At 34.7% G+C, this 25,567-nt stretch overlaps 1 protein-coding gene and 1 non-coding gene across 6 annotated transcripts in view; both read right to left on the reverse strand.

Moving 5' to 3' along the window:
* Window positions 1–25,567, reverse strand: part of LOC101097721 (A disintegrin and metallopeptidase domain 3) — a 149,596-nt gene that overhangs the window by 96,452 nt on the left and 27,577 nt on the right. For all 5 annotated transcript variants that reach the window (XM_011281509.4, XM_011281510.4, XM_019828530.2 and 2 more), the window contains 3 exons: window positions 14,419–14,495; window positions 13,538–13,715; window positions 2,962–3,027 (listed from right to left, as the gene is read on the reverse strand). In XM_011281509.4, coding sequence (XP_011279811.1) covers window positions 2,962–3,027; window positions 13,538–13,715; window positions 14,419–14,495 — 321 coding nt within the window. The remainder of the gene's footprint in view (window positions 1–2,961; window positions 3,028–13,537; window positions 13,716–14,418; window positions 14,496–25,567) is intronic.
* On the reverse strand, window positions 11,417–11,499 carry TRNAR-UCG. The gene has a single exon. It is a non-coding gene; the product is annotated as a tRNA-Arg (tRNA).

Raw genomic sequence — 25,567 nt, forward strand, 5'->3', positions numbered from 1 at the left:
GGATACCAGCTAGGCTTGAGAAAAGTATAAAAGACACAGGGAGTCCTTACTATAGAGATAAAAGACCTAAAAACTTCAGAATGAAATAAAAAATACTGTAACTGATGTGAAACCAATTGGATGTAATGAGCACAAGGATGGAAGAATCAGAGGAAAGAACAAATGATGAAACATGATATTATGGAAAATAATGAAGCTGAAAATAAGAGGGATTGAAAGGTGCTGGATCATGAATGTAGACTTGGGAACTCAGTGACTTCTTAAAGGATAGTAACATTGGTATGATAGGAGCCCACAAGAAAAAGAATAAACTATATGGTCAACTAATCTTAGACAAAGCAGGAAAGTATATCCAACGGGGAGAAAAACAATCTCTTCAACAAATGGTGTTGTGTAAAATGAACAGCAACAAGCAGAGGAATGAAACTGGACCACTTTCTTACACCCTACACAAAACTAAATTTATAATGGAAGAAAGATCTAAATGTGAGACAAGAAACCATCAAAATCCTAGAGGAGAACACAGATAGACAGATAGCAACCTCTTTGACATAGGTTGTAGCAACTTCTTACTAGACACATCTTGGAGGCAAAAATGAACTATTGAAGCCTCATCAAGGTAAAAAGCTTCTGCACAGGGAAGTAAATAGTCAATAATACTAGAAGGCATTCTATGGAACGGGAGAAGGTATTTGCAAATGACCTATCTGATAAAGGGTTAGTATCCGAAATCTATAAAGAACTTTTATCAAACTCAACGCCTCCCAAAAAAATCCAGTTACATAATGGGTGAAGACAAGAATAGACATTTTTCCAAAGAAGACATACAGATGGCTAACAAGACACATGAAAACATGCTTAACATCAATGATCAACAGGGAAATACAAATCAAAACCACAATGAGATACCACCCCACACCTGTCAGAATAGCTGAAATTAAAATATTAGGAAATAACAGGTGTTGGCAAGCATGCAGAGAAAGGGGAACCCTCTTACACTGTCGGAGTGAATGCAAACTGGCTCAGTCACTCTGAAAAAACAGTATGGAGACTCTTCAAACAGTTAAAATACTACTACCCGATGACTTAGCAATTGCACCACAAGGTATTTACTCAAAGCATACAAAAATACTGATTCAAAGGGATACATGCACCCTGAAGCTTATAGCATCATTGGGAACAATAGCCAAGTTATGGAAAGAGACCAAGCATCCATTAGTTATTAATGGATACAGATGTATGTACATCTTTGTAGATGTACATGTACATGTACATCTATGTACATCTTTGTAGATGTACATGTACATGTACATCTATGTACATCTTTGTAGATGTACATGTACATGTACATCTATGTACATCTTTGTAGATGTACATGTACATGTACATCTATGTACATCTTTGTAGATGTACATGTACATGTACATCTATGTACATCTTTGTACATACATCTGTATCCATTAATAACTAATGGATGCTTGGTCTCTTTCCATAACTTGGCTATTGATCACATATATATTCATATATATTACATATATATATTGTTCACATATATATGCATATATATGTATATATATATATATATATATATATATACACTCAGCCATAAAAAAGAATGAAATCTTGCCATATGCAACCTGTAGGTGGAGCTAGAGTGTATTATGCTAATCAAAATAAGTCAGAGAAAAACAAATACCATATAATTTCACTCATATGTGAAATTTAAAAAACAAAAAACAAGAGATGACCATAGGGGAAAGGCAAACTATAAAAGAGACACTTAAGCACAGAGAACAAACTGAAGGTTGCTGGAGGGGAGCTGGGTAGGGGATGGGTTAGATGGGTGATGGGTATTTAAGGAGGGCACTTTTTGTGATGAGCACTGGGCATTATGTAAGTGATGAATCACTAACTTCTACCCCTGAAACTAATATTACATTATATGTTAACTAATTAGAATTTAAATAATAATTTGAATCATTAAAACAAAATGAAAAAAGTTCCCAAAGGGAATTAGCTAGTAAATCAGATTAAATTATATTAAATATTTTATTAATTGGATATTGTGAACATCAAAATTAAATTGAAATAATATATTTCATTAATAAGTGGAAAATAAAGCATTATAAATTAATTTACAAAATAGCATATATAAAACAAGGTATATGAATACATACAAATATGCATGTACACATTAAAAACAGGATGTGTGCATATGATTTATCACCTGGTAATAAAACTATATGTGCTTTTTTATTATTTATTTATTTTGTCTATCTATTCTTTACAGTAAGTTACTGATTTTTAAAAATTATTTAAAGACCTAAATATTTCCTTTTATGACATTATGACACTCACTGAGACACTTTACGCAAAAATATCAGTGATAATGGACAAATCTGATCTTTTAACTTTTTACTCATATGACTTTGCTCAAACTGATTACATAAACAAAAATTTCCATAACTAAACAAATATTCCTATGAATAAACCTCATTTTTCAAATACGAAACTTCCAGTAGAGAACTCAAGCAATTGTACACATAATCTTATAAAAGATAATATTTAACAAGGATCTCCAATTGAGTAATAAAATAGCTTGTTTTAAAATGGAAACTTACTTAAGGAAAAGAGTTTACCACAATTTGGAGCAGATTCAGAAATTTCTATAGCTAGCTGTAATCCAACAGATTTAGTGTAGTAGAACCCTTCCATACATACATATCTATACATTATTGCTAGAATTCTATAATGATTTGGAAATCAACATCATAAATATTGGTCCCCATGTGTCAATGTAAAACCAATAGACAACATTTTTTTTATGTCTTGCTATACAGAGATACATAATGTGAACAGAGGATAATAACTGTATTGCAACCAAGGGAAGTTTCTTTTTCATATTCCCTTTGAATTTAAACATAAGACAAAGATATGATGAAATATATCATTAATACGCACCAAGGCTTTATCCATAATGATTTGAATTTTCAGAATTCTTTTCAATAGCTCAACATCTGATTTTTTCTGTGAGACAGAGGACATCAGTTAAATAAAACATTTTTTTAATTCTTATATTGTTTGTAATCATCATCTACATTATATACAAATATGTATACATATATATATAGACACACATACACAAAGAGAGGTACAGATACATATAAATACAGATTCATCAAGATATAAATAATAGGAAAATAAAAGAATAAATGCCCACTGAATAAATAAGCAGGTGAGATTCCAAATACAAATTCTAGGAACAAATCAGAAGCTTTTACCTATATTCTTAATCATTAGAATCCTCAAAAAGTTACCAGAGAAACCATGTTTCTTTCCTCTTAAAACCTTCCTCCAAGACCCTCCCTCTGCAACCTTCAAACTAAATAAATCCCCATCAATTTTACACCAGATGTTTGCCTCTATTTTCTCATTATTTTTATTATCTATATTAACTTGTGGCTACACTCAATAGAATGCATCCATTTTTAGAAAACAGTTATATGAATTAGTACTAATGTAAATATCCATGTAATAATTTCCATAAGTAAGATAAAGAAAATTTCTATCATGTTCTTCAGTCAATTGCCCACATGGCTCAAGGCAAGCAATAATCTGATTTTCTCACCACAGGGTAGAGAATTTCATGTAACTGGAATCATATGATGTGTACTTTTATATCGGACTTCTTTCACTCCGAATTCACCCATGTTGTTGTGATTGTTAGTAATTCATCAGTTCTTATTACTAAGTAGTGCACCATTTTAGGAATACACCACAACTTTTTCATACATTTACCTGTTGATGATGTGAAAGGTGAAATAAAACAGAGTCACTTACATCAAGGGGTTTTAAAATGAAACTGGGAGGCCATTAAGGAGGTGGGCCTTATGTACCTCCTCACTGGATGGAACCACAAATTTCTGAGTTGGATTCAAACTTAAATATTCCAAGGAGTCTGCACAAACATCTGCAACTTGCTATAGTAACAAACTTTTGCTTAGTGACAGCCTTAGCAGCCAATTATGTTTAGCCAAGTTTAGTTTTCTGCCAACAACAGCCAAAATCTTTGTAAGCAACATATGCAAGCGTCCCCTTTCATCTTTAAAATAAAACCTTCACTTTTGTTCCCTAGGGGACAATTGGATTGCTACCCAAATCTGTACTCACCAAATTGCATTTCTGAGACCCCAAATAAATGCGTTTATTTTATTTCAGCTCCTTTCTCAGTTGACAATGATCATTTGGATTATTTAGCCATTTTAGCTAATTTTTTTTATTTTTTTTAATGTTTATTTATTTTTGAGAGACAGAGTGTGAGTGGGGGAGGGGCAGAGAGAAAGAGAGAAAGACACAGAATCCGAAGCAGGCTCCAGGCTCTGAACCGTCAGCACAGAGCCTGACGTGGGGCTGGACTCACAAGCCATGAGATCATGACCTGAGCCGAAGTCGGATGCTCAACCTATTGAACAACCCAGGTGCCCCCCATTTTAGCTATTATAAACAAAGCTGCTATGAATATCCATGCACAGATCTTTGTGCAGTTAGCTATATTCTTTCACTGTTCTTGGTAAATATCTGAAGATGGAATACTTGAGTTATGTGATAATTGTGAGTGTGTAAAGTAAATACAAAAGTGCCAGATTGCTTTCTAAAGTAGTTTGATCATTCTGCATTTTCACCCAGAATAAGAGTCCCAATTGCTCTTCATTTTTGCCTATATTTGATATTGTCTTTTCCATCATTTCCATTTATTGGTGCGTGCTGATATTTTACTGAGGTTTTAATTGGCAGTTCCCTGATGCTTAATGTGAAACAGCTTTTCACATGTTTATGGCTCATTAATTTGGTTTCTCCTAAGTTCCCTACTAGAAATTTTATGTTTTGATATTTAAGCCAATGCTCTAATTCAGTTTTTTAAATAAGAGTCAAGATTCATTTTATTCCATATGGATGTCCAGTCTTCTAGCAGCATTTAATGCAGACATCATTCTTTAACATTTTAAAGTCCCCAGCACCTTTGTGGAAAATCAATCTGCCATTAGTATGTGGGTCTACTTCTGACCTATTCTGTTCCACTGATCTATATGTCTATGCTTACACCAATCACGGTATATATCTCTATAGCAGGGGTCAGCAAACTATAACCCAAGGAATGGCCACCTGTTTTGTAAAAAATATCTTATTGGAATAAAGCCACACCCATTTGTTTATATGTTATTTATGCTGCTTTCATGCTACAAAGGTAGAGTGAGGTAGCTGCAATAGATCATATACCTCACAAGCCTAAAATATATACTACCTAGCCCTTAAAAAAAAAAAACAGAGGTAATGTAAGTCCTCTATTTTGTTCTTATTTTTATTTATTTTTTAAATGTCTATTTATTTTTGGGAGACAGAGAGACAGAGAGCAAGTGGGGGAGGGGCAAAGAGAGCTGTCAGCACAGAGCCTGAAGCCGGCTCCAACTCAAGAGCTGTGAGATCATGACCTGAGCCGAATTCAGACACTTAACCGACTGAGCCACCCAGGTGGCCCTATTTTGTTCTTCTTTTTAAAACTGTGTGACTATTCTAGGATCTTTGCATGTCCATATGAATTTGAGAACCGATTTTCACAAAAATGTTTTCTGGAATTTTGATTGGGATTACACTGAATCTACAGATCAGTAAGGGGGAAATGAACATCTTAACAACATCAATATCTTTGTTTCCTGTGACTTTGCTAGACTCTCTTATATTCCTGATAGCTTTGGTAGAGTTTCTTTGTGATCTCCTATATACAGAGTTAGGTCACTAAAAACATAAGGTTATTTTTTCCTTTAAAAAATGTATGTCATTTATTATTCTTTTTCTTATTGTATTATCCAGAAATTCCAGTAAAATGTTGACTGAAAGTAGAAAAGGCAGACATCCTTGAATTATTCCTAATCTTAGGGGCTGTTTAGTCAGTTCAGGCTGTAACAAATATACCACAGGCTAGGTGGCTTAAACAACAAACACATATTTCTCACAGTCCTAGAGGCTGGGAAGTTCAAGATCAAGGCACCAGCAGAGGTGGTATCTGGTGAGATCACTCTTCCTAGTTTGCAAATGGCCATCTTCCTTTTATATGCTCACACAACAGAACAGAGAGAGAGATCCATGTCTCTTAATTTTTAATAAAAGCATAAATCCCATTCACCACCTTACATTCACCACCTAATTTAACCCCAATTATTTTTCAAAGGCCTCAACTTCCTAATACCATCTTACTGGGGGTTAGAGTTTTAACATATGAATTTGGGGATAGAGCATGCAGTCCATAAGAGTGGCAAAACATTCTATCACTTAGCATTCATTATGTTAGGTAGATACTTATAGATGTCCTTTATCAGGTCAAAGAAGTTTTCTATTCCTAGTTTTTATCATGAATGGATACTGAATTTTGCCAAATGATTTTTCTGGAACTACTGATATGGATTTCTTCATAAATATGTTAAATTATTTTATTCAATTCCTATTTTCCTGTACTTATTTAAGTAATAATGCCTCAAAGTCCCATAGATACTATAGTCAGAATTTTTGAAAATAAAAATGTCTTTATACCATAATGGCAACTTGACTGGGTAAAAAAACATTGGGATATTGTATATTTCCTAAGGAAGCCATTCTCTACACCCCTTATATAGACATTCCTGACCATCTTACAGCACTTAATTTTGGCAAAGGCTAAAACCAGTCTGAGTTTTTCCACCTTTGTGCCTGACTTTCTTTGATGCCAAGATTCCTATAGAATTATTCATTATTTATATAGTCCAACATATTAACCATATTATCTTGGTGTTGTCAGTTTTTATCAAGGTTTCTTGAGATAATTTTCAAATTCAGGACTCTTCTATTCAACAAAGTTTTATTCTTTACTAACTTGGAATACTTTGGGTGCTATTTAATTCATGAATGACAATTGTAATTATCTTTAATTTCTATTATCAGTCTTTCATATTCATACTCCATTAGCCATGATTCCCCAGAAAAACAGAATAGGATGTGTGTATATATAGACATTTATTATAATTTATTATAATTAGATTTATTATAAGGAATTGGCTCACTTAATTATAGAGGCTGGCAAGTCCAAAATCTACAGAATGGGCCAGTAGGCTAGAAATCCAGGGACAGCTGATGCTACATTTCCAGTCTGAAGGCAGTTACTTGGATGATTCTGTGGGATGGTCCATCCTTTTGTCCTAGTCAGGACATCAACTGATTGGATGAGGTCCATCCAAATATGAAAGGCATTTCTGCTTTACTCAAAGACTACTGATTTAGATGTTAATCCTATTCAAAAACACCCTCGCAGAAACACCCACAAAACTTGACCAACTATCTGATCAATATATCCCAGTCAAGTTGACACATAAAATTCACCATTACACATTCTTAGGTTTTTCTCTACCATTGTTTATATATAATTGCTTTCTATTCTCTTAAACCTGACTGTAATCTCACAGTGTCTATTCTCTTATTTGTTAGTCTTATTATCAATGTCTTTCATTTTTAAAATAGCTTTTTCTCTTACATTTACTTCCTGAGCACTTCCAAGGATCTTTTAAACAGACTATATAAAGGTAGGCCCTTAACGTACTACAGACCATATCTCTGGGGTCATGGTCATATTATCTGGGTTTGAATTTTAATGCTACATGTTACCAGAGAATTTCCTAGGAAAATAATTTAAACTCTATAAATCTGTATCCTAATCTGAAAAAGGAGGTAACAGTACCAACTTTTAGAATTGTTGAAAAAATTGGAAAGATAGTATATATGTAAAGCTCTTAAAACAATATGTGGCACCTATGAGGCAGTACATGAATATAAACTAGAAGTTTTTTCATTCACTTTGGATTTTGTGTTTTTCCACCTTACATTTTATACTTCTATTTCATATGCTCCGTTTTTACTCCTTTCCAATTATTATTATTTTACAACATATGTAGTTCTTTCAAGTCAAACCATTCTTGAACAAAGGGTGGGGATTAGTGACTTTTATTACACTTTTGTTTTATTATAAGAAATGGCCAATTATCCAAGGATATTTGTTTCCTTCTCCAAGGGAAGAGATGTCTATGAGACAACTGTCCAGGCCCAACTCTTGGGGTTGGGATGCATTCACACTTCTCCCCTTACTCTTGACTAAATTCAAATAACCTAGTAGGGGACTCCTGAGCCAAAGCTAGGAAGGGAATCAACCGGAGAGTTTCATCCACTTTGGTATTTTCATGAGCAAGACATAAACCTGTTAAGCCACTGAGAGTTGGGAATTGTTTGTTTCAAAATCTAGTGACATTTGACCTAATAGTGATTCTCATGAAAAATACCAGTTGAGGACAGCTGCTTACACAATTCTTCCATCTTTTTATCTGGTTGAAGGTTCATGATATTTGGCAACTATTGTTTGTGAATTTGGTTGTGATTGCTTTTGGTTACTATCTTCAATCAGGATGAGATTAGGGTCTCTGTTTCTGCTTAATTATTTGTTTCATTTTGGGGGTAAGAATATGTCATATTAGGGGGAAAAGAAATAGTTTCAATCAAAAAATTTCAGTTATGTAGTTCTGGGTTGGTACAGAATTACAGACTGGGAATTACTTTGCCTCACTTCAAGTAATTGCGGTCTTGTCTTTCAACTTCCAGTACTGCTGCTAGGAAATTTCAGGCTATTCTGCATCTTGACTATATAAGAAACCAGATTTTTTAAATATCAGTACAGAAACTCACCTTAAATAATTCTGAGAATTTTTCTTGGATTACTTTGTGATTTATTCAACTCTTTATTTCCTCTCTTTATTCATACTGGGACTCCTATTGTATCACCTGAATTCTTATTTTATTTTAATTTCTTATCTTTCAAATTTCCCTGTCATTTGTCTTTATACTTTACTTTTTGTGTGATTTCTAAAATTTTATTTTGTGAACTGCCTATTGAGGTTTCTCTTTTTTTTCATTTTTATTATCATAATTTTAAATTTCTAAGAACAATTACAGGCTGAATGTAATTTTTAAAATTTTTTTTTCAACGTTTATTTATTTTTGGGACAGAGAGAGACAGAGCATGAACAGGGGAGAGGCAGAGAGAGAGAGGGAGACACAGAATCAGAAACAGGCTCCAGGCTCTGAGCAATCAGCCCTGAGCCTGACGCGGGGCTCGAACTCACGGACCGCGAGATCGTGACCTGGCTGAAGTCGGACGCTTAACCGACTGCGCCACCTAGGCGCCCCTGAATGTAATTTTTTAAATAGCACTCTATTCTTAAATTTATCGATGAAATATTTTCCCTTATTCCTCTGAGGATGTTGCCATTTTGTTTTCTTCACCCTCTGTATTCTTTGATACCTCAAGCTTTAAAAATTTGTTTTTTCATGTCTCTATCTTCCATATTAAATTGTTTCATCATATGTCTAGGGCCCCTTCATATATTAGCAACTGAGTATTTAACAGTTTATTCCCACATCCCTATGACCATAAATGGAATTTACAGGCTATTTTTTTCAGAGAAAGTAATGTGTCTGGGTTGTTGGCAGGGAAAACCCTGTCGATATGATTAGTTTTGATTCTTTTGGCTAGTTTAATTCCTTCCTGAAGAGGGGTCTTCCAATACAATTCTTAGAATGTGTAAGCCTGGTTCCCAATATCCAATGTGCCAAGTTTAATTTAAACACACCAATTTCAGTATGATATTCCTCTTCCACCTGGAAATACAATAGAACATCTGTGTGTGGTGTCCCCATTTCAGAGACTCCCCAAAGAAAACAGCTTTCAATTATGTCAGTCTCCAGTTGATTAGTACAGGAAGCCAAGGTTGCTAAATACTTATACAACTTATTTTCAATGAATTATCTTCTTGGGCCCACCTTTAAAATCACTTCCTAGGGCAACTGGACAGGCAATTCCAAAAACATTTGAATAGTACTGCAGTACATGTCAAGTTTCCAATAGCCTATCCCAATTACCCAGTTTAGAATTCAAATTTGGTGCACTAAATCAGCTATCTCCAATGTCCATTGTTAATACTCCTCTCCTGTTTTCTTTGTGTTTGTATGTTTATGCTGGTTTAAAACTTCCTTTTCATTTCAGTGGGTTTTTAAAAAGAGGCAGGGGGTAAAGACATGTGTTTAATATTCTTTTAATAGATAAAACCTTTATAGTATATTGTTTGGTTTCTCTTCTACTTTTCAACTCTGGATTATAATGAAGGTATTTACCTTGTTTATAAGTGTATCTGTGTTTACGTTCATGAATGTTAAAATATGCTTAAAATAGAAACTTTTATGTTATTTTTTTCTGTTGCTTTGACTGAAGATATTCACTTTCTTTTTTTGTGCTCATAAAAGCATTAGTCATGTGAAAACATGTTTAACTAAACCTATAGATTTAAGTGTATCAAATTCAGGATGAAAAGCAATTGTCAAGTTACTTCATAAAAGATATAAAATTCCCAAATACATACAAATATTGATCTCCAGTCCTGAAATGACATCCCTGGTTTCTTCTTAGGTTCTGAAATGTTTATCGCTATTTTACTTCATTATTACATTTTGTTTGTACCCAAACTTTCCATAATTACTTCCAATTACCTTTCCCCACAACATTAGAAAATATGGTGATCAAATAATAGTAGTAGGATTTTTACTGGGATTTTACTTGTCTACAAACTATGCTAAGGAATTTCTATCTATAAATGTACTTAATCTTTGAAATAATTGTATGAGTTAGATATTATTTTTATTATCAGTTTTTTACAGATAAGGAATTTAAACATAGATTATGTTACTCGCCAAAGTTTTTGTGGCTAAAATGGACAGACTTGTAATTCAAATCAAGGCAATGGAAGGTATATTATCTCTATCTTATCTAATCTCTGTCTTATTGCTGATTCACTGGAGGGGGTCTTTTTCCAAACTTATGTCCATCTCTTAGGGTCTTCCTCTGCCACAGAAGAGTATTCATGGAATCCTTTAAAGTTTTTCAATTTACTTATGTGATAGTACTCTATTTCAGTGGCAAAAATTGTCTTCAATTGTATTCAGTGTCGTATTAAAACATGCAGATGGTTTCCAGAGCTGGCATAAAGTTGGGGGTCATCCCTATATATGATTATATTTTATAATTTTATGAGCTTATAAAAGGGCAGTTTTATTAATCTGTATATGTACCAATATCTTTGACAAAATAAATACATGCAAATTAAAGCAACAATGAGATGGAGTTCATCATAAATTCAGTTTAAGTACCACTCATTACTATTTTGTTTTGCTTCTCTTTACATTTATTTTTGAGAAACAAAGTGAGACAAAGCATGAGCAGGGGAGGGGCAGAGAGAGAAGGAGACACAGAATCTGAAACAGGCTCCAGGCTCTGAGCAAGCAGTCAGCACAGAGCCTGATGTGGGGCTCGAACCCACGAACTGAGATCATGACCTGAGCCGAAGTCAGACACTCAACCAACTGAGCCACCCAGGCGTCCCTGCTTCTCTTTAATGTGATATCCAATCATGATGAGAATATGTAGACAGGGATTCATATATATCCATATATATGGATATATATATATATATATACACACATGTATGTATAGATAGATTAGATAGATATAGATAGATAGATGATAAATAGATATCAAAAAGCCAGGTGACTGGGTGGCTCAGTCGGTTAAACATCCAACTCTTGATTTTAGCTCAGGTCATGATCTTACAGTTCCTTAGATTGAGCCCTGCATTGGGGTTGTGCTGACAATGCAAAGCCTGCTTGGGATTCTCTCTCTCCTCTATCTCTGCCCTTCCCCCCTGCTTGTGCATGAGCACTCTCTCTCAAAATAAATAAATAAACATTAAAAAAATAAAAACACAAAATATGACATAATTTTGTAACATATTTAAGTACAAAAGGGTACACATCAAAATGATTGCAGTGGATTCCACAATTTCATTTACCTCTAGAAAATGGCATATGATCCATTCTTATTTTCCTTACATATGTGTCTATTTAATATTTTAATAGATGTTAACCAATATATTTAATTTAAAGTAATATAAGTGTAATATAATTTACCGATAAGTAAAAATGTGCATTATCCTTTTAACAACAAAAAGGAAATTTACTCCACTTTGAAATTTCCTTTTTGCTATTAAAAGATAATGCACATTTTAAATTTCCTGTTTGCTATTAAAAGGATAATGCATATTTTTACTTATCATTAAATTATGTTACATTTAAGAGGCACATGCACCCCAATGTTTATAGCAGTGCTATCAACAATAGCCAACTAATGGAAAAAGTTCAAATGCCCTTCAACTGATGAATGGATAAAGTTGTGGTGTATATATACAATTGAATACTAGTGAGTGATCAAAAAGAAGGAAATCTTGCCATTTGCAACAATGTGGATGGAACTAGAGTGAGTGTACCATGCTAAGCAAAATATGGCAGTCAGAGAAAGACAAATATCATATGATTTCACTCATATGTGGAATTTAAGAAACACAACAGATGAACATAGGGGAAGGAAATGAAAAATAAGATAAAAACAGAGAGGGAGGCAAACCATAAGAAACTCTTAAAAACAGAAAACAAACTGAGGGTTGCTGGTGGGGTTTTGGGTAGGGGGATGGGCTAAATGGGTGATGGACATTAAGGAGGGCACTTGTTGGGATGAGCACTGGGTGTTATATATAAGTGATGAACCACTGGCTTCTACCCCTGAAACCAATACTACACTATATGTTAATTAACTTGAATTTAAATAATTCTTTTAAAAATCTATATACTTATAGATCTACATTTATAATTAGATATATTAAAAGAATTGGAACAAATACTCCAATATTCCAAAAGCACTATCTCTCTATAGACAATGAGATTTAGGACAATTTCTTGCCACTTTTCCACTTTTAAATTTTCTATCAAAATAACACTTTGCTACAAAGAAAAAATGTATTGGCAAGGAAAATTCTGAGAAAGAAATAATCAGCAAATTTGTGTAACATTATATTAGTAGAATTTTAATTCAATAACAATGCAAATATGTATATATGCATCAATATACTTGCAATTAGGAAAATGTGAGAATTTTTATTGTTTAATTATATGTGTTTATATCTATTACATTTTCTATATATCATATGTCTAAACATAAAAATATATAAAAATTTTTTAACGTTTATTCATTTTTTTTTGAGAGACAGAGAGTGAGCAGGGGAGGGGCAGAGAGAGGGGGAGACACAATCTGAAGCAGGCTCCAGGCTCTGAGCAGGCAGCATAGAGCCTGATGTGGGGCTCAAACTTATGGATGGTGAGCTCATGACCTGAGCCGAAGTCTGACACCCAACCAACTGAGCTACCCAGGCACCCCAAAAATATATTTAAAATAAATATCTTACAATTGAAAATTTTAATATAATCAATATCAGTTTAAATCTGTTTTCCAAATGTAACACATTCCAATGTGAATAAATTTATCAAAGATAACACAAGTGAAGATCACATTTAAGTAGTTACTTACTTCGGATTTCACAAGTATCCGGTAGGACTGATCTACCACTTGGGTCGTGGGATAATTTTCTTTTAAGGGCAAAAACTCAATTTTATTATTCTTTATTTGATAAAGCATATGCTCATATGCAGCTGCAGATTCCAATGGTTCAATGCCATAACTGACGTTCTCCAACTGCAATAATCCCCTAAATATTTAAACACATAAAAAAGAAATAAAAAGATAATTAATATAGAGTACCCACTGGAAATGTAAATCACCATTAAATAAAAAATTGTATAGAAATTTAACAGTGGTGCTTATGGTCTAATATCTAAGAATCATCTCTTTGTACTTTGATAAACTTTCAAACACAATTTTATAGCTTCTCTCTATTATGCCATTTGGAGTCATTGTGGTTCTAGTGTGACTAAGACAATTGAATATTCTTCAAACTAGTTAGTGGAAGCTATTTCTGCATAAGTATTATGACTGCATGCCTGGGACAGTGATTAAAAAAGAGAAGGAGGAAAAGAAAGTATATGGGAAGAAACACAATCAAAGTCTCTATTTTCTTTGTCTTCATTCCATCCTTCAAGATGTTTCTGAAAATTAAAAGATCACACAAGATTTTGGGGACGCCTGGGTGGCTCAGTCAGTTAACCGTCCAACTTCAGCTGAAGTCATGATCTTGCAGTTCATGGGTTCAAGCCCCACTTCAGGCTCTGTGCTGACAGCTCTGAGCCTGGAGCCTGCTTCAGATTCTATATCTCTCTCTCTCTGTCTGCCCCTCCCCCATTCACACTCTGTCTCTATCTTTGTCTCTGTCTCTCAAAAATAAACTTAAAAACATTTTTTTTTAAGACCACACAAGATTTTCAATCATGTTCATCTCTAGAAAATGCCATTACCTGAGTCCAGAACAAGTGCTAAGTGTCACAACTGATTTTGGAACCTCTGCGGCGTATCCTTGATAAAGGCAATGGCCCTAAAGAGGAGTATATGAAGATACATTCATGAATAATTGTTTTTTTTTAAGTTTTTATTTAAATTCAGTTAGTTAACACACGGTGTAATATTAGATTCAGGTGCACAACACAGTGATTCAATACTTCTATACAACATCCAACGTTCATCACAACAAGTGCATAAATGATTTGTAAATAAAGTTTTTGGTTTATCCTTACTTCCTAAACATCATCAAACATTCATATGTAGCCATTACCATATTATCCACCAGATATTGCATTACTTGCAATCTCTTCCTCTTAACTCTTTTTGATTAAGAATAATCATGACTCTTATCCTTCCCCAGATAATCCTTGCTATAATTCTAATTTTTTTCAACTTCCTTTACTGCATCTTTTCTTTCTAAGCCACATTTCTTGAATGTATAGTTTATAACTACTAACTTTATGTATCTCACAGTAGTAATTTGACTTCAAATCTGAACATTTCACTTATTTTTTAAGTTACCCAAAAGTATCTTAAATGATATTTCTTTTTTTCTTTATTTCTCTGTAATATCTCACCATGTTTATCATCTTATTCCAACCTCTCCTCTCCATGGACTTTCACAGCATTAGTCTTCCCAGGTTCTCCCCTATTACTCTCTTTCAGTGAATATTCCCATCTCTCCCCTTAAAATTCTAGTGATTCTACAGTCAGTCTGTTCCTTTGCTAATGCTATGCTATTATGATTCACATTCTTTCCTATGAATTTGTTTATATGTTGTTATTATACATTATTAGCTGCCATACATATTATTTCCATTCGTTCCAGATAGGAACTTTCCTCACTGAGAGGCAGTGGCACAGGTAATACCTCTTACCACCACAGGCTGCAATAGCAGAGGTCCGGTAGAGCTAGAAGAACAAAGCACAACAGAATAACTTTAAAACCTACAAGAAAGCTAAATTATCATTCAAACAACACACTCTAAATCTAAACTTAAACTGGGTGACTGCCTTCAAAAACAGAAGACTTAAATATCAAGGACACAAGCAAAAATCACCCACTATATCAAGAACTGAAGAAAAAAAAGAGAGAGAGAGAGAGAGAGAAAACAACCAACTGATGCCAATATTGATATGAGACACATGTTGGAACTAGCAGATAAGATTTTAAACCAGCCATGGAGAACTGCTTCAGTGAACAATTACAAATTATCTTGAAAGAAATGACAGAATAGAAATAAAAGCCACAAAGAAAGCAAATAAATTATTAGGATAAGCTCAAAAGTAAAGTGGAGATGACAAGGGTTAGAATCTCTGAACTTGAGGACAGATCAATGGAATTTATCCAATATATGAAACAGAAAAATGAGCTAAGAAAATCCTAGAGCACCAAATAAGCTGTGGAACAATACCAGATCTAAAATATATATCAGAATCCAAGAAAGAAAACAGAGAGAACGTGGAGTTGAAAAGTACTCAGAGAAATAAAGGCTGAAATTCTGGTCAGGAATATAGAGTAGGAAGCCCTGGACCCCCTACCGTAGAACAAATACACCAATTTAGCAGTAATACATGGACAAATTCTCTTTATGATTAATCAAAAACTAATTGAAAGGCTTCTGCACCACTCTAGGAGAATGCAAAATCAGACTCATTAAAGCCAGTATGGAGATTTGGTATACCTTACATCAGGGACACTGTCCAGGGCACTGCCATATGATCACAAGGAGACCCTTCGTTTCCCAGCTTGACCAGGGAAGGAAAGGGATTTTTCACATATCAGGTGCCCTAATTTTTCTGAAGGGGTTACCAAAAGAACTGTGTCACCAGTCTTGGAGCCCTGATGAGTTCAGCACAGCTAGCAACCCAGGCAAAAATAAGGGTGGTGACTTGGACTAGTTACACATAATTGATCTGCAACACAGAGTAATTGATTAGCACAGAGTAAGTTAATGCAAATTCTAGCTTTCTGCCTTTCACTAGAGAAGGAAAAAGTTTATTCATGCATGCAGTGCCCCACTCCACCAAAACTGCTCATAGAATTAGCATCTGTCTCACCAATCCTGGAGCACTGATAGACCTGGTACAATCTAGTTGCCTCTACAATCTAGAGACCAGAGATAGCAGTTTGGAATGGTAGATACCTTTGATCCTCCTTCCTAACCAGCACAGAGACAGCAGGACAGCTTCTACCTGAAGAAATAAAAAGTTAGTAGAGGCCCCCAAAATCAATGGCACGGCTGATTTGGGGAGTCCGCATCTGCATAAGGCTAGTTGGTGAAGACTGGGAGAGGTGACTGCTTTGACTATGAGCCAACAACCCAAACAGTGAGTCAAGTAAAATGAAGAATCAGGAAAAAAATGTTTCAAACAAGGAACAAGATAAATCTCCAGAAATTGACCCTATTGAAATGAACTTAAACGATTAACATTAGGGAGAAGTTAAAAAGAACTCTCAGACACAAACTTCCAGCTACAAAATAATAAGTAATGGGGATATAATGTACAGTACAGTGACTGCAGTTAATTATTCTATATTATACTATATTGTCTATTTGAAAGTTGCTAAGAGAATAGATCTTAAAATCCAGTAACTGTATGGTGATGGATGTTAACTAGAATAACTGTGGTAATGATTTGACAACATATACAAATACTGAATATGTTGAACATCTGAACCTGATATAATGTTAATGCCAATTATACCTCAATAAAAAAATAACTCTCATAAATATACACACTGAGGTCAAGAGAACAATGCATGAACAAAGTAAGAATTTTTTTTCTTTTTGTTTTTAATATAATTTATTGTCAAATTGGCTAACATACAGTGTGTAAAGTGTGCTCCTGGCTTTTTGCGGTAAACTCCCATGGTTCATCACTTACATACAGCACCCAGTGCTCATCCCAAGTGCCCTCCTCAATGCCCATCACCCAGTTTCCCCTCTCCCCCACCCCCCAATTAACCCTCAGTGTGTTCTCAGTGTTTAAGAGTCTCTTATGGTTTGTAAATATTTTTCCCCTTCTCTTCCCCCATGGTCCTCTGTTAAGTTTCTCAAGATCCACATTATGAGGTAAAACATGATATCTGTCCTTCTCTGACTGACTTATTTCACTCAGCATAATACCTTCCAACTCCATCCACATTGCTGCAAATGGCAGGATTTCATTCTTCCTCATTGCCAAGTAGTATTCCATTGTATATATGAACCACATCTTCTTTATCTATTCATCAGTTGATGGACATTTAGGCTCTTTCCATAATTTGGCTATTGTTGAAAGTGCTGCTATAAACATTAGGGTACACGTGCCTCTATGAATCAACACTCCTGTATCCCTTCCATAAATTCCTAGTAGTGCTATTCCTGGATCATAAGGCAGTTATATTTTTAATTTTTTGAGGAACCTCCTCACTGTTTTCCAGTGCAGCTTCACCAGTTTACATTCCCACCAACAGTGCAAGAGGGTTCCAGTTTCTCCACATCCTCACCAACATCTGTTGTTTCCTGAGTTGTTCATTTTAGCCACTCTTCCCGGTGAGAGGTGGCATCTCAGTGTGGTTTTGATTTGTATTTCCCTGATAATGAGTGACAAACAAATTAATAATTTTAAAAAGAGATAGGAAAATTCACTACAAAGTTTCAACAGCAGACTAGATCAAGCATAAGAAAAATATCAACTTAAAGACAGGTCTGAGTAGCAAACAGACTAACTTACTGGGGTATTATCAAAGCCTAACTGACCTGGGGAAGAGAAATACCCAACTCCAGCCCACTTGGGCCATTCTGCCCCACCTAAGGAGGAAGAAAAAGAAAAACTGAGAAAGATTTGTGATGTGCATAGTCCAGAGGCACAGGCCAAGTAAAACACTGAAAGTTAACCATATGACTAAAGAACACTTTTCTCCTCACAGCTGACCACTACATTACTGAAGGCATATTTATAGCAGTTCATTTCACCTGCTACATCATGTCCAGCTATTGAGAAAAATACCAAAGGCAAAAACACAATTTGAAAAGACAGAGCAAGTATCAGAAACAGACATGGCAGGAATGTTAGAATAATATTTATTATTATACTAAGTGCTCTAATGGATAAACTAGACACTGTGTAAGAATAGATGACCAATGTAATCAGAAAGATAGAAATCCTCAGAAAGCACCAAAAATAAATGCTAGAGATGAAAAAACACCATAACAGAAATGAAGAGTACCTTTAATGGCTCACTGGTAGTTGAGAAGTGACTGAGGAAAGAATCTCTGCACTTGAGGATATATCAACAAAACTTTAAAATCTGAAAAGAAAAATAAAAGACTAAAACAGAAGAATATATTCAAAGACTATGGTACAACCACAAAAGTTGTAACATACACACGATGGGAATAACAGAAAGAGAAGAAAAAGAGAAAGGAGCAGAAGATATATTTGAACAATAATAACTGACAATTTCCCCAAATTAATGTCAGACACCAAGTCACAGATCCAAACAGCTCACAGAATTCCACACAGAATTAAAAAAACAAACAAACAAATAAAACCCACTACACCTTGGAACACCATTTTCAAACTACAGAAAATCAAATATAAAGAAAAAGTCCTAAAAGAAGCCAGGGGGAAAAGACTTTTAACTATAGAAGAACAATAATAAGAATTACATAAGATTTCTCTTCATAAATCATGCACACAAGAAAAGATTAAAGCAAAATATTTAAAGCATTGAGAGAAAAAACACCCTGCCAACCAAGGATTCTATATCTTGCAAAATTATCCTTCAAAAAGAAAGAAGTAAAGAATTTATGAGACAAACAAAAATTGAGGGAATTTATTGCCAGCAGACTTGTTTTCAAGAAATATTTTGAAAAAATCCTATATAGAAAAGGAAAATGATATAGGTCAGAAACCTGAATCTACATAAAGGCAGACTGCTGATAAGGGAATATGATAGTAAAATAAAAACTTTTTTCTTATCCTTAACTGATATAAAATTTGTTCAAATAATAGCAACAATGTATTTAACTACATATGTTTATATGGACACCTTATATATCAGATATACATTTTATATTCATATTTCATATATATATAATATGCTTATATATAAGTAAAGTGAATGAAAGCAATGATACAAGGGATGGGAGGAAATAACTAGGGTTATTTTTTATTATAAGGGACTCACACTACCTGTGATATGATACAGTATAATTTGAAAGTGGACACAGTTGAACTCAGCAACATCATCAATCAACTGGATATAACTGACATCTATAGACTACTTCATCCAAAAATAGCAGAATACACATTTTTCTCAAGTTCATAAGGAACACTCACCAAGACAGACATTCTGAGCCATAAAAAGCACACTAGCAACTTAAAAGAATAGAAATAATACAATGTCTGCTATTAGACCACAATGGAATTAAATTACAAGTCAATAACAAGAAGATAGCTGGAAAATCCCAAACACATGCTTCTCGGGATGTTTGAGTGGCTCAGTTGTTAAGCATCCAACTCTTGCTTTTGACTCAGGTCATGATCTCACTGTTCATGAGTTTGAACTCCCATACTCTCAGCACAGAGCCTGCTTAGGATTCTCTCCGTCTGTCTGTCTGTCTCTCTCCCTTTCTCTCTGCTCCTCCCTCCCCAGCTCATGCATGTGTGCTATCAAAATAGAAGAAAAATTTTAAAAAACTTCGTGCTTCTAAAGGACACACGGATCAAAAAAGAAATGTCAAAAGAAATTTATTTTTTTAACTAAATAGAAATAAAACACAGCTTTTCAAATTTATGAGAAGCAGCAAAAATAGTGTTTAGGGGGAAATCTATAGCATTTAATGCATATATTTAAAAAGAAGAAAGTTCTAAAATCAACAATCTAAGTTTCCCCCTTAAGTAACTAAAAAAAGAAGAGCAAATTGAATCCAAAGTAAACTAAAAAAAAAAGGAAATTATAAGACACTGAAAACAGGAAATCAACACAGAAAATGAATAAAACCACAAGCTGGTTCTTTGAAAATATCAATAAAATCAATAAGCCTCTAGCCACACAGTCTAACTTAAATGAGAGAAAATAATTACCAATATCAAAATTAAAAGAGCAACATAACTATGGATCCCATAAGTACTAAAAGATAATATAGGAATATGATGAACAACTCCTCACCCACAAATTTGAAAATGTAGATGAAATGGACCAACTCCTTGAAGAACACAATTCGTCAACCCTCACACAAGATGAAACAGACAATCTGAATGGGTCTGTATTTATTAATCAAATATAAAATTAATAATCTTCCAAAACAGAATACACAAGGACCAGATAGGTTCATTGTTGAACTCCTCCAAACATTTAAGGAAGAAATTATACCAATTCTCTACAAACTCTTTCAGAGTATAGAAGCAGAGGGAATACTTTCTCACTCATTCTGTGGGGACAGTATTATCCTAATACCAGTCAAAAATATTAAAAGAAAACTTCAGACCAATGTCTCTCATGAACATATATGCAAAAATCCTTAGCAACATATTAGCAAATCAAGTCCAACAATTAATAAAAATAATTATAAACCACCAACAACTTGGATTTGTCTAAAGTATGCAAGGCTGGTTCAACATTCAAAAATGAAGTAATGTAAGGTAAGCAACTACAGAAATAGGTTAAAAAAGAAAAATCAGTAAAATCAGTAATGTTTCACAGGACAAAATCAACATGTAAAAATCACTTGATTTTATACACTAACAAATAAAACTTTATTAGTTTAAAACTAATAAACTTGCTTTAAAAGCAAACCCATTTATAATGGCACCCAAAAGAATAAAAAAGGAATAAATTTAATAAAGAAAGATCTATACCCTAAAAACTATAATACAGTGATGAAAGAAACTGATGACGATGCAATAGTAAGATATCCTGCATTCATGAATTTAAAAAAAATATTATTAAATGTCCATACTACCTAAAGCAATCTACAAATCAACACAATCCCTAATTCACTGGAATTCTTCACAGAACCAGAAAAAAAAAAACTAAAATTTTTATGGAGCCACAAAAGAACCCAAATAGCCAAAGCAATCTGGAGAAAGCTGAGGAATCACAATTCCTGATTTCAAACTCTATGGCAAATCTACAGTAATCAGAAAATTATGATATTGGCTTAAAAAAACAACAGATAGAAGAACAGAACAGAATTAAGAGCCTAGATATATACCCACACATATAACATCAACTAATCTTTCACAAGGGTACCAAAAACACACAATGGGGAAAGGACAGTCTCTTTAATAAATGGTGAAAAAAACTAAATATCCAAATGCAAAATAATGATATTGGACCCCTACCTTACACCACTTACAAAAATTAACTTGAAATGGATTAAAGACTTAAAGATATAAAGCCATAAAACTAGAAGAAACACAGGAAAACCTCCTTGATGTTGGTCTTGGCAATCAGTTTTTGGCTTTGACATGAAAATCACAGGAAAGAAAAGCAAAAACTTTTAAATGGAACTGCATCAAACTAAAAAGTTTCTGCACAGCAAAGGAAATACTCAACAAAATGAAAAGGCAATATATGTATTGGGAGAAAATATTTGCAAACCACATATCTGTAAGAGGTTAACCAAAATATACGAGGTATTTATATAACTCAACAGCAGAAAAGCAAATAATCCAATAATAAATGAGGAAGGACATGAAAAGATGTTTCTCCAAAGAAGATATACAACAGATATATAAAAAGGTGCTCAACATCACTAATCATGAGGAAATGCAAATCAAAACAATAAGATATCACTTCTTACCCAATAGGGTGGCTTTTTATCAAAAAGACAAGACATAACAAGTGTTGGCAAGGATGTGGAGAAAAGGGAACCATTGTATGTGGTCAGTAAGAATGTAAATGGGTATGGTCATAATGGAAAACAATATGGCAATCGCTCAAAAAATTAAAAACAAAACTGAACTATGATTCAGCAATCTCACTTCTAGATATACATCCAAAAGAAAGGAAATCAGTTTCTCAAAGAGATATCTCCATTCATTGTTCATTGCAGGAATATTCACAATACCCATTATATGGAAACAACTGAAGTTTTCTTTTTTTTTTTTTCAACGTTTTTATTTATTTTTGGGACAGAGAGAGACAGAGCATGAACGGGTAGGGGCAGAGAGAGAGGGAGACACAGAATCGGAAACAGGCTCCAGGCCCCGAGCCATCAGCCCAGAGCCTGACGCGGGGCTCGAACTCACGGACCGCGAGATCGCTGAAGTCGGACGCTTAACCGACTGGCCACCCAGGCGCCCCCAACCGAAGTTCTCAAGGATGGATGAATGGGCATAGAAAATGTGTTATGTATATGTGTGAATATTATTCATCCATGAGAGAGAAGGAAATTCTGCCATTACAACAACATGGATGAACCTAGAGGACATTGTACAAAATGAAATCAACCTGACAAATACAAACACTGTAAGATCTCACTTAGGTGTGAAATCTAAAAATAAAAAGTTGAACTCATTAAAACAGAGTAGAATGCTGGTTACCAGGTGGTGGGGGTTGGGAGAAAAGGAGAGATGCTAGTCAAAAGGTATAAGCCTTGGAGCGCCTGGGTTGGTTAAGCTTCCGATGTCAGCTCAGGTCATGATCTCACGGTTTGTGGGTTTGAGCCCCACATCGGGATCTATGCTAACAGCTTGGAGCCTGGAAACTGCTTCAGATGCTGTGTCTCCCTCTCTCTCTGCCCCTCCCCACCCCGTGCTCTCTCTCTCAAAATAAATATTTTAAAAAAAGGTATAAGCCTTAAGTTATAAGATGATTAAGCTCTGAGGATCCAATGTATAGCATGGTGACTATAGTTAAAAATAATGTGTTATACCCCTCCCCCACTCATGCACTATCTCTCTCCCTCTCAAAAAAATAAATACATACATACATACATACATACATAAATATAATAACGTGTTCTATACTTGAAATTTGTTGAGAGTAAACCTTAAGTGTTCTCACCACCCTCCCCCCCACAAAATTATATATATAAAGTTATACATATATAGTTATATACATATAGATTTATATATACAAAGTTATGTATATATAGTTATATATATAGAGATTTATATATATAAAGTTATACATATAGAAAAGGCTGAGTAGTGTATTAATAATATGGTAGAGGGTAAATTACTTTTAATTCTAGTATAAATGTTAAAAGACGAAAATATTAAAAATAACTATCACTAAAAAACATGTTAAAAGGTCCCCTAAAGAATGTCAAAAAGAAATTCCAAAAAACAAAGGTGATAATATCACATGAAGGCTTGGAGCATCATAAAGAATTGGGTGGGGTGGCGGGGAGATGGATTAATATAGTGGTAAATATAATGGGCAATCTCTTCATTCGTGAGTTTCTTAAATCTTATTTGGTTGTTGAGACAAAAATCATACAATATTATCTGATACTTAACGTATGTAAAGGAATATTTAATCAATTGTATTTTTAAAGTGCAGAGGATAAATGAACCCAAAGAGTAACAGTTTCAATATTTTGCTGAAATAGTATAAAGTCCATAATAGTAGGAAATACTTTAAAAGGAAATATTTTAAAACACTATAAATAAATCATGATGTAATCTACAAAATGTCCAAATACCCAGATGAAGGCAAGAAGAGACAAAGGAATTAGTAACAGGAAAAAAAAAAACGAAAACAAAAAAGAAACACCTGGGTTATGGCAAACAAAAACCCTAAGACATCAATAATTAATTTATGTATAAATAGTCTAAAAATAGTAAACAAAATACAGAGTACACAGGAGAAAAAAGAAACACACTGTGACCTAACTAAATACTCTTAAGAATCTCATTTCAAACATAACAGAGGTAGACTGAAATGAAAATAATGGAAAAATATATGTGACATGAGTATTCTTAAAAATAAACCAAAGTGGCTCTATTAATACCAGATAAAGTGGATTTAGTAGCAAAGAAATCTACTTGGGACAAAGAGAGTCATTGCATAATCATAAAAGCATCAATCCATCAAGAAGACATGGCAAACCTGAGATGGCAAAGTGGCCACACTGTGGAAGGTAGGAGCTGTGGGGAGTTGATTTGGGGGAGAAAAGAACTGCAGGTGCTGCGAAGGTGAAGGAGCCCTGATCACGGAGAGAGGAACAAGACAGAAAGAGTGAAAGCATGTGCAGGAGACTGCACAAGAAAAACTCTTCCCCCAAACCACTGACTGGAAAAAGAGGGGTTGACCACCCACTGCAAGTTTGTATAAGCAATGGAGCACAAATTTGAAGCTTTGGAGGTCTGTGCCATCACCAGGGTAGTGCATGGAGGATTTGATGGTGCTCTAGTAGGGAAGGAGAGGAGAGACCTGAGAGCAGGCAGCCTGGCCCCTGGATCACATGGAGAAACACAGTTCCCCTACTTGGAGTGCACATGGGAGTGGTGACATGGCCTCTCCAGGGACAAAAGACCCAGCCAGGTGCCATTGTGCTGCCCCATTCTCGAGCATAGGAACAGATGCACTGGCTGAGGGCAGCAAATCTCAGTGCCAGGTTTTGGCTGCACAATACCATAAATTCTAAACCACTGCACAGTTGTAAAACCAATTTCCAGGACAAACCAGCAAAGGGAAAAAGTGCAGTGAGACTCTCCCAGAGAGGGTCAGCACAGGTCCTCACAGGGTGGATCTCTAATATTTGGAGTTGTGAAATCCAGCTGCACACCTGAGATAAAATACAGGAGTACTGTACCACCTGGCAGGCAAACAGTTCAGACACAGGCAGAGTGAAGGCAGGGATCTGGCAGAAGCCAGGGACACAAGAGGGATAATTGTTGGCTCTTCTGTGAGGGCTTCCTGAAGAGTGGTGGGCACAAACTTCCTGCTTGAGGTAGGAAAGAACAGGACAATGCTATTTTCCTCCATGCCTGTCAACACTGACCAACTTCAATGAGCAAAACAGTACCACACAGTGTAGGCTGGAACCACTTACACCAAGTCCCACCCCGCTGCACCCTTCAGGTGTATCTCCAGTAGGGCAAGTTCACCTGACAATCTGTGCGGCAGGCTTCACCCTCATAAAACACAACACAAACCAC

The sequence above is a fragment of the Felis catus genome, chromosome B1 (genome assembly GCF_018350175.1).
Source record: "Felis catus isolate Fca126 chromosome B1, F.catus_Fca126_mat1.0, whole genome shotgun sequence".
Taxonomy (NCBI): domain Eukaryota; kingdom Metazoa; phylum Chordata; class Mammalia; order Carnivora; family Felidae; genus Felis; species Felis catus.